Source organism: Saccopteryx leptura, chromosome 1, assembly GCF_036850995.1.
Source record: "Saccopteryx leptura isolate mSacLep1 chromosome 1, mSacLep1_pri_phased_curated, whole genome shotgun sequence".
In the NCBI taxonomy this organism is placed as follows: domain Eukaryota; kingdom Metazoa; phylum Chordata; class Mammalia; order Chiroptera; family Emballonuridae; genus Saccopteryx; species Saccopteryx leptura.
This window is the reverse complement of record NC_089503.1, coordinates 277865403-277878413: the sequence shown is the minus strand read 5'-3', so window position 1 is coordinate 277878413 and position 13011 is coordinate 277865403. Positions and strand designations below refer to the sequence as shown.

At 32.6% G+C, this 13011-nt stretch overlaps 1 protein-coding gene across 1 annotated transcript in view; it reads left to right on the top strand.

Moving 5' to 3' along the window:
- Nucleotides 1-7969, top strand: part of ETNK1 (ethanolamine kinase 1) — a 56996-nt gene extending 49027 nt beyond the window's left edge. Inside the window, exons 7-8 of the mRNA XM_066354508.1 lie at nt 4410-4483; nt 4801-7969. Coding sequence (XP_066210605.1) covers nt 4410-4483; nt 4801-4873 — 147 coding nt within the window. The 3' untranslated portion in view covers nt 4874-7969. The remainder of the gene's footprint in view (nt 1-4409; nt 4484-4800) is intronic.
- Nucleotides 7970-13011: the final 5042 nt, after the last annotated feature.

Here is a 13011-nt window from a genome sequence, read left to right as displayed (position 1 = left end):
GGTTAAGAGATTTAGTCCCAAAAGACTGTGTGTTTGTCTTTCTCTCACTTCACCCCTTCCCCCTTAGATGCCAGTTGCATGCAGGTCTGAGTTGTTACCTGTGCTTCTTACCTACTGTCTAAATTACACAACTCCTTGGTTTTGATTAATTTGTTAAAGTGGCTAACAGAACTCAAACATTTGCAAATGCTTACCAGTTTATTATGAAGGATAATATAAAGTATACAAAAGAATGGCTAGATTAAGAGGTACATGGGGCAGAGTCCAGAAAGGTCCTGAATGCCGAATTTCTTTTCGCTGGAGTTTAAGGTACACCAGTTCCCCAGCATGTCTGTGTTCACCAACATGGAGGCTTTCCAAACTTCTTTTTTGGGATTTCTACGAGGCTCCATTACACATAGGCAACATTGATTAAGTCATTGCCACTAATGCTTGATTCAATCTCTAGCCCATTTCCCTTCCCCGAGGGTTAGGAGGTGGTGGGGCTGAAAGTTTCAATCCTCTCATCACTTTGTAGGTTCCCTTGGCAACCAGTCCTCATCAATAGGGGTTTTCTAGAAATCACCTCATTAACATAAAGTCAGGTATGCTTGAAATAGGCTTGTTATAAATTACAGGATACTCCTTCCACTTCTGTGGTTTCAGATATACTCAAGAAACTGACAAAAGAACAAATATCACAAAAGATGCTCCCATTTGGCTTATGCTTAGGAAGTTCCAAGGATTGGATAAAGATTGAATATAATTCTTATTATAAAACATAATATCACACTTGCATTTTACATGTGAGGAGACAGTTAGAAAGGAGTTAATTAAATTGCTCAAAGCCACACAGCTAGTACTTTTTGCAGTTTGACTTCAGAACCCAGCCCATTTCTTTTAAACCATTGTTTCCTGTGCGTGTGACCAGCTTTTTATACTTTACTATATCGTGTATTCATTTTTTATACCTGTATTTGGTTGGAAGTTCTATATCCTGTTAGCAACACAGTATAACAAAGTGCAATAATGTATTTTAAATAGTATTTTATTAGCAACATAATTTTTAAAAATTAAATTCATTGGAGTGATTGGTTAATTTATATGTTTCAAGTGTACACTTCTATGATACCTGATCTGGATGGTGCACTGGGTGCCAGTCACCCAGAGTCACACCATCTTCCATCACCATGTATTTTACCCCTGCCCCCTCACCCCCCTTCCCTCTGTAATCACCAATTGTCTGTGAGCTTTTGTTTGTTTGATTTTTTATTTATCTGTTGCTTTTGGTTTTATATTCCATCTATTTGTGAAATCATACAGTTCTTAACTTTTTCTCTGACATTTCATTTAGCATGATATTCTCAAGGTTCATCCATGTTGTCACAAATGGCAGTATTTTATTTTTTCTTATGGCTCAGGTAATATTCCATTGTATACATTTACCACATATTCTTTACCCATTCATCTGTCAAAGGATACTTTGCTTGTTTCTGTGTCTTGGCCACTGTAAATAATACTGGAATGAACACAGGAGTGCATTTATCTTTGCGAATAAATGTTTTCAAATTTTTCAGGTAGAACTCAGAAGAGACTTTGATGGGTCATATGGTAACTCTATATTCTGAACCGCCATACTGTTTGTTCATGGTGGCTGTACCAGTTTACGTTCCTACTAGCAGTGAATGAGGATTTCTTTTTCTCTACAACCTCTCCAACTCTTGTTATTGTTTTGTTGATAATAGCTATTCTAAGATGTACAAGGTGTTATCTCATTGTACTTTTGATCTGCATTTCCCTAACAGTTAAGTTGAGCATTTTTTCATTTATCTTTTGGCCATTTGTGTGTCTTCTTGGAAGAAGTGTCTAGATCCTCTGACCATTTTTTAATTGGATTGTTTGTTTGGTGTTGAGTTTTATTTATGAGTAATATAGTTTGTATACTAACCCCTTGTGAGAACTGTTGTTTGCAAATATCTTCTCCCATTTGGTTAATTGCCTTTTTGTTTTGTTGGCTATTTCTTTTGCTATGCGAATTTTTTAGTTCAGTATAGTCTAATTTATTTTTGCCTTTACTACCCTTGTTTTTGGGGTCAAATTCATAAACTCTTCTCTAAGACTTAAGGTCCATAAATTTAATACCTATGTCTTCTTCTATGTACTTTATTGTTTCAAATCTTAGAAACTGTAGTATAGTTTTGTTGTTTTGTATGTGACTTTTCAGTTTTCCCAGCACCATTTATCAAAGAGATATTTTCTCTGTTTTATGTTTTTGGTTCCTTAAAATGACAAAGCGTTATTAAAAAAGATTGTAAAGGTATGATGAAATGAAAAGATATTCTGTGTTCATGGATTGGAAGATTCAACATAGTTAAAATGTTCATCATATTACCCAAAGCAAAACAGATTTAATAACACTCTCCATCAAAATCCCAAAACATTTTTTAAAGAAATAGAATAAAAAGTCATCAGATCAGTTTGGAACCACAAAAGACCATGAATAGCTAAAGCAGTCCTTAGAAAAATAAATGAAGTTGGATGTATCACACTTCCTGTCTTCAATGTATATTACAAAGCAATAATAATCACAACAGCATGGTATTGGCAGAAAAACAGACACACAGACTAGTGAAACAGAATTGAGAGTTTCATATGTATATGGGCAAATAATTTTTAGCAACATACTTAAAATTTTTTTTTCTTTTTTTAGAGAGAGAGAGATGGACAGACGGAAAGGGAGAGATATGAGAAGCATCAATTCTTCCTTGTGGCACCTTAGTTGTTCACTAATTGCTTTCTCATATATGCCTTGACCAGGGGGCTACAGCCGAGCTAGTGAATTCCCTTTTAAAGCTAGTGACCATGGGGTCATGTCTGTGACCCCACACTCAAGCTGGTGAGCCTGTGCTCAAGCCAGATGAGTCTGCACCAAGTCAGTGACCTAAGGGCTTTGAACCTGGATTCTTGGCATCCCAGGCTGATGCTCCATGCCACCGCCTAGTCTGGCAACATATGTTTAAAATAGAGATCTTTTTTATATTTCTAGTTAGAGTATTTCTTAAGTAAGTCTTACTAGCGTTATCAGGATATTAAAATAATTATCATATTTAACTGAAAATGATCGTAGAGCACACACACACACAATTACTTTACAGCTCCTATTTACACAGTCATTTGTTTTCTCCGTTAAGTCCTAAAACTCATTTTTCTCTGATGTAAAGTTGTGTTACTTTATGTTGTGGTTGGTTATGCAGAATTTTGGGGTCAAAAAATTGTTTTTAGATGTTTCTCACCCCTAGAACATTCTTCACATCAGTGATATCTCTCTGTGTGTGTGTCCATTTATATATATATAATATATGTACAGTGTGTTCGTAAAGTCATGGTGCACTTTTGACTGGTCACAGGAAAGCAACAAAAGGTGATAGAAATGTGAAATCTTTACCAAATAAAAGGAAAACCCTCCCAGTTTCTGTAGGATGATGTGGCAGCATGTGCGCATGTGCAGATGATGACATAACAGCATGTATACCATGGAGCAGCCCACGGCCATGCCAGTTGAGATGTGGACGGTACAGAGGAAAGTTCAGTGTGTTCTGTGGCTCCCTAAATTCGAATCCGTGACCAAAGTGCAACCTGAATATTGGCGCGTTTATAACGAAGCACCACCACATAGGAATAACATTACTCGGTGGGATAAGCAGTTGAAGGAAACCAGCAGTCTGGTAGAGAAACCCCGTTCTGATAGGCCATCTTTCAGTGACAAGTCTGTAGAGGCTATACAGGATAGCTACCTAAGGAGCCCTAAAAAATTTGTGCGTGAGCCCACATCGAACTGTACTGAATAGGTATGAAACTGGGAGTGTTTTCTTTTTATTCGGTGCAGATTTCACATTTCTATCGTCTTTTGTTGCTTTCCTGTGACCGGTCAAAAGTGCACCATGACTTTACGGACACACTGTATATATATAATTTTTTTGTTTTATTTGGAGATTTGGATTATTCATTTTTATATTTTTTATGTCAAGTAATCAAGTCCTGTAATCGTGTATTTAGGAGAGCCTGTTAGCCATTAATACCATTAAAAACACTTGGCCCAAAGAGAAACTTGGGGGGAAAAAAATAAACCACTTAGCCAACATCTATCAGTGCTGATGCTGAACTCTGCCTGTAAAAGCAGGTTACAAAAATCTAGTTCTGGTTTTTTAATGACAGTAGTTTACTAAACCCTCTTTTGGTGTAGACAAAAGTGATTTATATACACCTAGATAACTGTATACTTAAATATTACTTTGCTTTAGATATATATAAAAAAGTGTCAAGATAGTATTTTTTGTGGAATTGATAAAAAATGAAGAAATTAACAGTGATGCTCCTTTTATAAATAAATGCATTATCATAATTCTTGATTTTTCTGCCTTTCATTTTAGGCCTCTCATTTCTTTTGGGGATTGTGGGCTTTGATTCAAGCTAAATATTCCACTATTGAGTTTGATTTTCTTGGGTAAGTTACTTTTACTGCATGCTTTATATTTGTCTCTACTTTTGAATTAATATTTAGAATTCATTAGGGATATTGTAGTTATTATTTCCAAGCAAATGTTATAGAGTTTACATACATTTAATAATTGGTCTGAGGAAATCTGGTGTAACCTGTTAAATGCGCTTATTATTAGTGTCCAGTAGGTGGTGCAATAAACTAAAAATATGTTCCTTGAAAAATTTTAAAACTTAAAATAATTAGTTTGGAATGGTGAGTAGAAGTAAAGGGAGATTACATTTTCAGCTTTAACTAATTCTGTCATTCTTTTTTCTTACTAGGTATGCAGTTGTTCGTTTTAACCAGTACTTTAAAATGAAGCCTGAGGTTACTGCATTAAAAATACCTGAGTAAAAATATAATTATTTTTAAATAGCTGAACAATGATTGTGAAACTTAAGAAATTCTGAAAAGCCAATTATTTGTTAAAACTCTATTATTTAATTTGGTTATTTTGCTTTACAAATTATGCCTCTGTCAACCAATCTGTATTTTAAATAGATGGAATGATATAAAAAAATAGACCTACTGCTGTCAGTATGCAGTAGAATAGAAATTTGTTAAATCTGCAAAAAAGTATAAAGATGTCAGTTTAATCTTTTTCATAATTTAATCGTTATATGTGAATTATTTATTTTAAATGTAACATGATTCTGTGACTTCTCATCTGTTAAGTGTAAGCAATGAAAATGTTTCAGAGGAATTTTTTTTACTTCAATAAGATTAATTTTAGTTAAATGTTCTATATGTTCATTTTAACTTTTAAAAAAAATCTTGATGTACTGTAAGTAAAATGGCTTATTTACCTTTGAAATGCCAGACACTGATACAGATATTAGGATGTTCCCTGAAAAATACTGTTTGGGAGGGTGAAATGCATTCACCATCTGTGTGTGATAGTGGTACATCTCTTTGAATTGAATATTGAAAACTTTCTTTTTGGGGAATATACCTTAGAATTAAATTTTCTCCCTACATAGTCTGTTAATTTCTCTCCTTACATAGTCTGGTAGTATAAATATTAATATTTACTGTATAATCCTGGAATAGATACGATTTTATGTTACTAAAATCTTCAATAATATTCTCATATACTAAATGTGGTCATTTTAAGTTACTAGATTGTTTTTAAGATTTTAGTGTGTCAAATTGCTTCTATCCAAAAGTTTTGTTTTAGTTATTGAGATGTTCTATGTATTTGTTGAGTAGTAGCTAGCAGAACAATTGGTAATATTGGAAATAAAGGTAGAGTGTATATTATACTTGGGAACAAGAAAATGTCATTTAGATTAAATCTTTTGTACACATGTTGATTCATATCTTACATTTTGGTTTCATGTTTTAGTTTGGCTCTATGTTTTTAGAATGATAGCAAGGATTGCTTGATATATGTAGGTTCAGAGAAATAAATTGAAATGATTAAAAGAGATAAGGAACATTTAAGGCATTGATCTTGTACACTTACAATCTGATATAACAAAATGTGAATTAAGCAGAAATACTCCTGGTAGGAAGGATTCTGTTAGTTTTGATTTCTCTGGTTTTGTTTGTATATATTTTATTTGGGAATGAGAGGATGATAATTATTACATGGAAGGAAGTTAGATCTTTGGGATAAGTAAGCTTCCAATATTGAAGACTGCTATGTGGAGTTGAGTAGTTCTGGTTGTCTTTACTTAGGAAATTAGTGTGACAAGCTTTTCACTTTGGTCACATAAGTGCCCATGTATAAAGTTGGCTTAATGGTCTGCATATTCAGAATATGCAACTATAAATTGATCCTCTGAGAAATCTTCTGGGGAGTCTGATGTATTATTTCAAATGACTTATATTCTCAGATAAGTGCTTTAAAATACTTGGATTATCTCAAGATGTTCAATGGTAATAAAGTAGAAACACTTAAAGGCCATTTTAAATGGTAAATTCTAGTTACATAAGTAGAATCTTAAAATCTGTATCTCTAACAGTGTTAGACCAAGATTTGTTTTCTACCTCCCCAATATTAAAAATGTTCACTTCTGTTTTTATAAAACTACATTATTGTAGAATCAATAGAATTTTACCTAGTGGACTAAATTAATGAAACCAATTAGACAATATCTTTTTATATAATGTTAGAGTGTACTTGAAAAATTGTTTTTGGTGGAATTTTTATCTGTGGTTGTAATATTTTCTTAGAATAATGAAGAATATGTAATACTCTTGGTTATTTTGCTTTCTGACTTCTTAAGTGCAGCAGTATATGTCTACTGTGGGAGGGGGCAGGTCAGTTTTCTCCCTTACTCCACACTCTGCAGACTGAGTAGAGACTCGCTGAGCCATTGCCGGTAGGCTTTGTAGCTGCTAGCTGTGACACTGTTCAGAGCGCTTCAGAAAGATTCGTATAGAAGTAAATGTAAAGTGGAATAAAGGCTCGTACTTGATGCCTAGGAGGATCCAGTGGATCTTAGAAACTTAACCAGATATTTGAGCTATTTCTCCCATTCTTTGGTTAGATTTTGATGTGGTGCTCCCACTTCTATACAGGTTTTTGGGGGATCATGCCGCAGGCTATTAGTGAGTTTTGAAATTGCTTTGTTTTTTGTTGACCATTTAAGATATTTTAAAGGAAAAACATCCCTCTAAAATTTATCCTGTGGCTTCTTGAGATGTCTGTTGCCTTTTTATGTTCAACTAAGGAACTTGAATGCCTTACCTAATAACTCAACTTGTAAGCTCATTTTGTAAATATGAAAATGGTTGTTAGAGAAGTGGCATTCATGTATACTCATTATTAGTCAATAGACCATAGTGGCCTGGAAGCTTTAACAAGCAAAATTCCACAATTTTTTCCTCTTTGTTTCTTACTTACTTGTACGATCTTACCTGAGCAGTAATATTTGATTTTTCTCCCTCCTGACCCCTGCTACCACCATTTTCTGGAAATCAAAGAAACGTGGTAGTAAATCATGCTGTTCACATGATCATTTGAGATCGATATGAGCACAAAACTCATCAACTAGGTCTGCCTGGAATGTATATAAAACAGTGTAAATAAAAATTTGTAAATTAGTGTGAATTGTATCTTGCATATGAGAATTGTGTATTGTTTTGCATTCTCTTCCTTTTTGTAGAAATTTTTATGTAAAGAACTGATCCAATTCTTTGTTTCTGGACTGGAAATAGCCAGCAGTTCTGGTTGCAAAGTGGGATAACAAGAGGAACTGGAAATAAGGTTTATCAGTTTTTGTTAATGTCAGTACTTATTTATTTAGACTCTCAGTGCCTAATATGACTTTTCTTTGTTCTTTAGTTCATTAGTTTTTTGTGAGGTCAGATTTCTGCAAGTGGTCAATTAGTAATACACTGTTAGAGCTTCATTCTTTGAGTCATGATTCTAATCTAAAGCAAATTAAAAATATAATTTAATGATTGCAAACTGAAGTATCCCCCCCCCCCAAAAAAAAAACCCCATGGAAAATTTTGGTATCTCAGTGTGAATCAAAATTTCATGTATACAAGAGATGTGATAAAATAGCTCTTAGTTCAACCTAAGTGTATCTCAGTTGATTTCTCAAATGTAAAATTGTTTACTATGGGATTGTAAAAGATAAAAAGGCATAAGTAGTATTCTGATGACTGCTACATCCATTTTTGCTGGACTAAAAAGATCTATTTTAACTTCATAAAGTTGTTACTGAAGCTTCCAGAGTTAAAGAGACACTCTGTTACAAGTTAGAAACCTTCACTTTATTATATGAGTATTTCTTTTTGACAATACACAAAGGTTTCTGTACTATTTTTAAATTCCTTTGTAATATAAATGAGAATACTGTTTGATTTTTCTGCTTTAATTGCCTTTAATAAGTATTTTATATTGCATTCCAAAGTGATAGAGACTTCAGTTGATAGACAAAGTTAGCAATGCTTTATGCTAGGAGGACAGTCTTGTTATTGGCAGCAACTTGCACTACTTTACACAAAAAGCAAACGCTATTAGTAATTCTTATGCAAGGTGAAAAAATGGAATTATAAGTATGTGATAAAGCAGTTTTACCTTTATTTCAAAATTGATTTGCTCTGATTTTTCTTTAGTTCAGTCGATTTTAGAATGTCCTTTAACTAGAAACTTAGTTACATAAGACAGTCTGTTTTTGTTTCTTTTAAAAGAGAAACTAGTTATATTGAACTGCCTTTATTTTCTTCTTACATGCCACCAAGTGTGATTATAGTGTTATGTTTTGGGTTTGATGTCTTTGGATAGAAAAGCGTATCAATTATTTTAAGTGAATTTTTCCCCATCTGTACAATGTGTTACTATAAAAGAAAATGCTTTGGTTTGCATTACATGAGTACTTGAGAACTGAAATTCCTAAGATATATACATAATGAATTAGATTTTTCTGAACATAATTTTTTTACTAAAAATTTTATTTCTGGGTCATAATTTGAAATGGACAGAAGATTTCAACTATTTCAATAGAAAAAATAATGGTTGTGCTTATAGAGAATACCCATTTGTGTTGGCATCCAAAATTAAAGTTTTTAGTTTTTCCCTGAATTCTACTTTCTATTCTTCCCTATGCACTTACTATGCTACTAATATTATCAAACAGCAGGTTAAAATAAAATGTGTTAATTATGAATCATATAGCCTTTCCAGTTAGAAAAGATTGTTGTGTAAAATACGCTTAATGTAGGCATATTTTTGTTTCTATTTTATCCATTAATGGTATAAATACTCATTAATCATTTTAACAAAACATATACAAGATATTTATGAAAATGGAAAAGATTACATACTGTAGTTAAACTAGTTAGTGATGAGTAAGAAAAAGCTGGCTGATTTAAATGGTTACATTACTTAAATTTTAAAACTCTTAACAAAGGAACTTTCAAAGTTAAGTTGAGATGTAATGATATCGTGTGAACTAGCTCTTCTGACCTGGAAAAGATGCCCAAAACGTTGTGTGTTGCTACTTTCATTTTGGTACTGACACAGTAAAATTTTTATTTTCCAGTAATCTGAAGAAGATCCTGTACCAAAGTAACTATAAATTGGTGGAATTTTCAGAAAGGAAACTTTCTAACTGTACTGTATTTAGGAGCCTTTGTACAGCTGAGTAAAGTTTCCATGATTTGAAATATTTAAATTTTAAAATATACTATTATAAGAAAGAAGACATGGCATTTTTCCATGTTCTTAAACGATCATTTTCTTATTCGGTTTCAGAAGAAAAATTGAATGATTGTCATTGTGTTAGTTGTATGTTAAATTGGGGAATTGGCAAAAGGCTTAAATTTGTGTTTATCCAATGTGAACCATAGTAGTATAATGCTGCTTTGTATATAACTGTAAGTGCTACAAATAGTCTCAGCACTGAAAATGTATTGATACCTCTCAAATGAATGCAACTTTTGATGTAGGTGTTTTAATATGCCTCAGAAAGTATCTGAGAGTCTGAGAACTTGTTAGTGTGTTTGGTAATGAAGATACTTCCTGTTTTTTGTTGCATATTTTCATGTTTGAATTTTAATTTTTACATTTTTACTACTGTTAATTTAAATAAAATTTGTTCTGTGGATAAAATGGGGTTGCCAGTGAAGAAAACTAAAAACAGCCTCATTCATGTAACTGCTTCTGTAAATATACATTTTTGTTCTATGTTCGGTAAACTTTTAATGAAGCTGTTTGTATTTCTGTTTAAATATAAGTGATGTTTAGGCTTTATTTTTGTTTAATAAGGCCTTTTACCATTGATTAAATGAAGGAATGTATCTTTTTGAAGAGATTTATATTCTGTAAATAAAAAAATTGGTTGTAACAATAAAGTTGGGTTTTAGTTGCAGTGTCTCCATAAATCTTGTCACTTCAGTTAATTTTTGTGGTTTTCTTTTTGTGGAAAAACAAAAGACTTTTTGAAGTTAGTGTATAATTGTGTATTTTAAATGATCATTTAATTTCTAATTCTCTGGTTTTATAATACAGTGTTAAAAGGTTTTGAAAAAAGCTTTACTTTTGAAAATTTGAGACAAGATTGTAGAAGATGATGTAACTTATGAACAAATGCTATTTACCTAGTTTAAAAAGTCATACTAACCACTATACTTTGTGTCTTCACTGTTCTTGGGGCTGGAAACATAGATGTATATAAGATAATGACTTAGGCTCTACAGTATAGGCAGGGAGCATCTATTCTACTAGCATTTATTAAGTTCTTTCTAATTATCAGGTAATTTAATAGATGGATGCAAAGATGTTCTCTACCTTCAGATAGTGTTTATCATGAGATCAGTTCTCCATAACAAAAAATGTCAGCACTGAGTACAAGAATGTGTGTATGTGTTTATTATGATGACTGCAAAATAGTAACTTTTCAGTGCTGTCACATCCTCAGTATTATGTGAGAGCAATTTGCACACACACTAATTAGTGGATTATAATGTTACTGTACTTATTTCTATTGATGTTAAAATTGTCTGAATTTTGGCTTTCGGGAGCCCCATCAAATCTAGTTCCTGTGTCATTTTGATAATGCACTAACATTTTTTGATCACTTTGTCACTTTCTAGTAAAATAAGATATTCCAGTTTAATTTTGTACCTTTCCCTTCCTGAGCCATGGAATTAGCCATTTCTTCCAAGAGTCTGGCCCCTTTTACTGGGAATGGTACTTAAAACTTAGATCTAGCAGCTATGTATGCTTCCTAAAAATTAAAAATGTTTTATTTATTGATTTTAGAGAGAAAGGGAGAAAAATATCTATTTGTTGTTCCACTTAAAAATACATTTATTGGTGGATTATTGCATGTGTCCTGACCAAGGATCGAATCTGCAACCTTGGCATATTGGGATGACACTCTAACCAACTGAGCTATCCAGCCAGGGCAGTTACATAGCTTATTTCTCTCAGTAGGCCACTGATCCTAGACCCCTTAGGCTGTCAAAGCAGGAAACACACTCATCTACCTCTTATATACATAGAAGATTTTAGAAATACAGACTTTAGAAATTAAGTTCATTCTAACACCTTCAATTTTTATTTTAGCTTCAGTTTTCCTTTCCTATTTTGTATCTGTTTTTCTTTTTTCTTTTTTTAAATTTATTTTTTATTAATTTTAATGGGGTGACTGATCAATCAGGGTACATAGGTTTAGAGAAAACATCTCCAGGTTATTTTGACATTTGATTATGTTGCATACCCATCACCCAAAGTCATACAGTCTTCCATCACCTTCTAACTGGTTTTCTTTGTGCTCCCCCCAACCACCGCACTCTTGTCCATGTCCCTGAGTCTCATTTTTATGTCCCACGTATGTATGGAATCAGATAGATCTTAGTTTTTTTCTGATTTATTTCTCTCAGTATAATGTTTTTATTAATTTTTGGAGAATATTTAGAAGCTATGGTCCGGTGCCAGGTGTATTCATTATCCCTGGTGTTACTACTAAATTCTATCAGTTAACAAAATTAGGAAATTAAATATGTAATATAGTTTTTAATATACATAACATCTATATTTTTTGATCCATCTGTTTTTGTACCTAGAATAGTTAAGCACGCTTAACTAGATCCTTTTCCTGTCTCCTAGTTAATACTTTATTTCCATTGCTTTATCATTTTCTCTTTATCTTGTGTGAATTATTTGAAAACAATTGGACACAAAAATCTTTACCCCCCTCCATATTTGTATTTGCTAAGTACACTTCTGACCTCCATTGTTTCTGATTAGTTGATATTATTCAAATGAATATTTCTCTGTGTAGTGTTTTATTATTTTCCTGGCTGCTTTCAATATACACTTCTTAAATTGGTCTTGAGCAACTTGATTATGATGTATTCATGTGTGATTTCCTTTGTTTTTATGAACCTGCTGGGATTTTGATTTTGATTTTTTTGATTCTGTATATTTATGACTTTTACCAAACTTTGGGAAAGTTGCAGCCATCATTTCTTCAAGGATATACACAAGACCCATTTGCTGAGTTTCTAATTACATATAGACTGTTTGACACTGTTCAGTAGGTCACTAATGTTCTTTTCATTATTTTCCCAGTATCAATTTTCTTTGTTTTTCAGATCTCTCTTCATATTTCTCTAACACCCTCCACCCCCTCCCCTCTTTCCAAACTGCTTTTATGCCTATACAGTGACTTGGTTCATTTTGACTATGGCTATTTCAGTCCTAGAATTTTTATTTGACTATTTTTAGAGATTCTATTTTTTTTTTTTTGAGATTTCTGATTCATTATGAGCATAGTCTTTTTATCTTTGAGCATAGTTGTAATAGTTGCTTTAAAATCTTTGTCCACTATATTCAACAACTGGGTCATCTGTTGATTTGATTCCTTTTAAGTATACTTTGTATTTTTCTGTTTCTTTATACATATGGTAGTTTTGATGTATGTCCTGGACAATATGATAAGTTGTAGAGATGCTTGATTTGGTATGATTCTCTGGAAACCTGATTTTGTTCGTTTTAGCAGGCATTTAACTTGGCTGCATTCAGACCT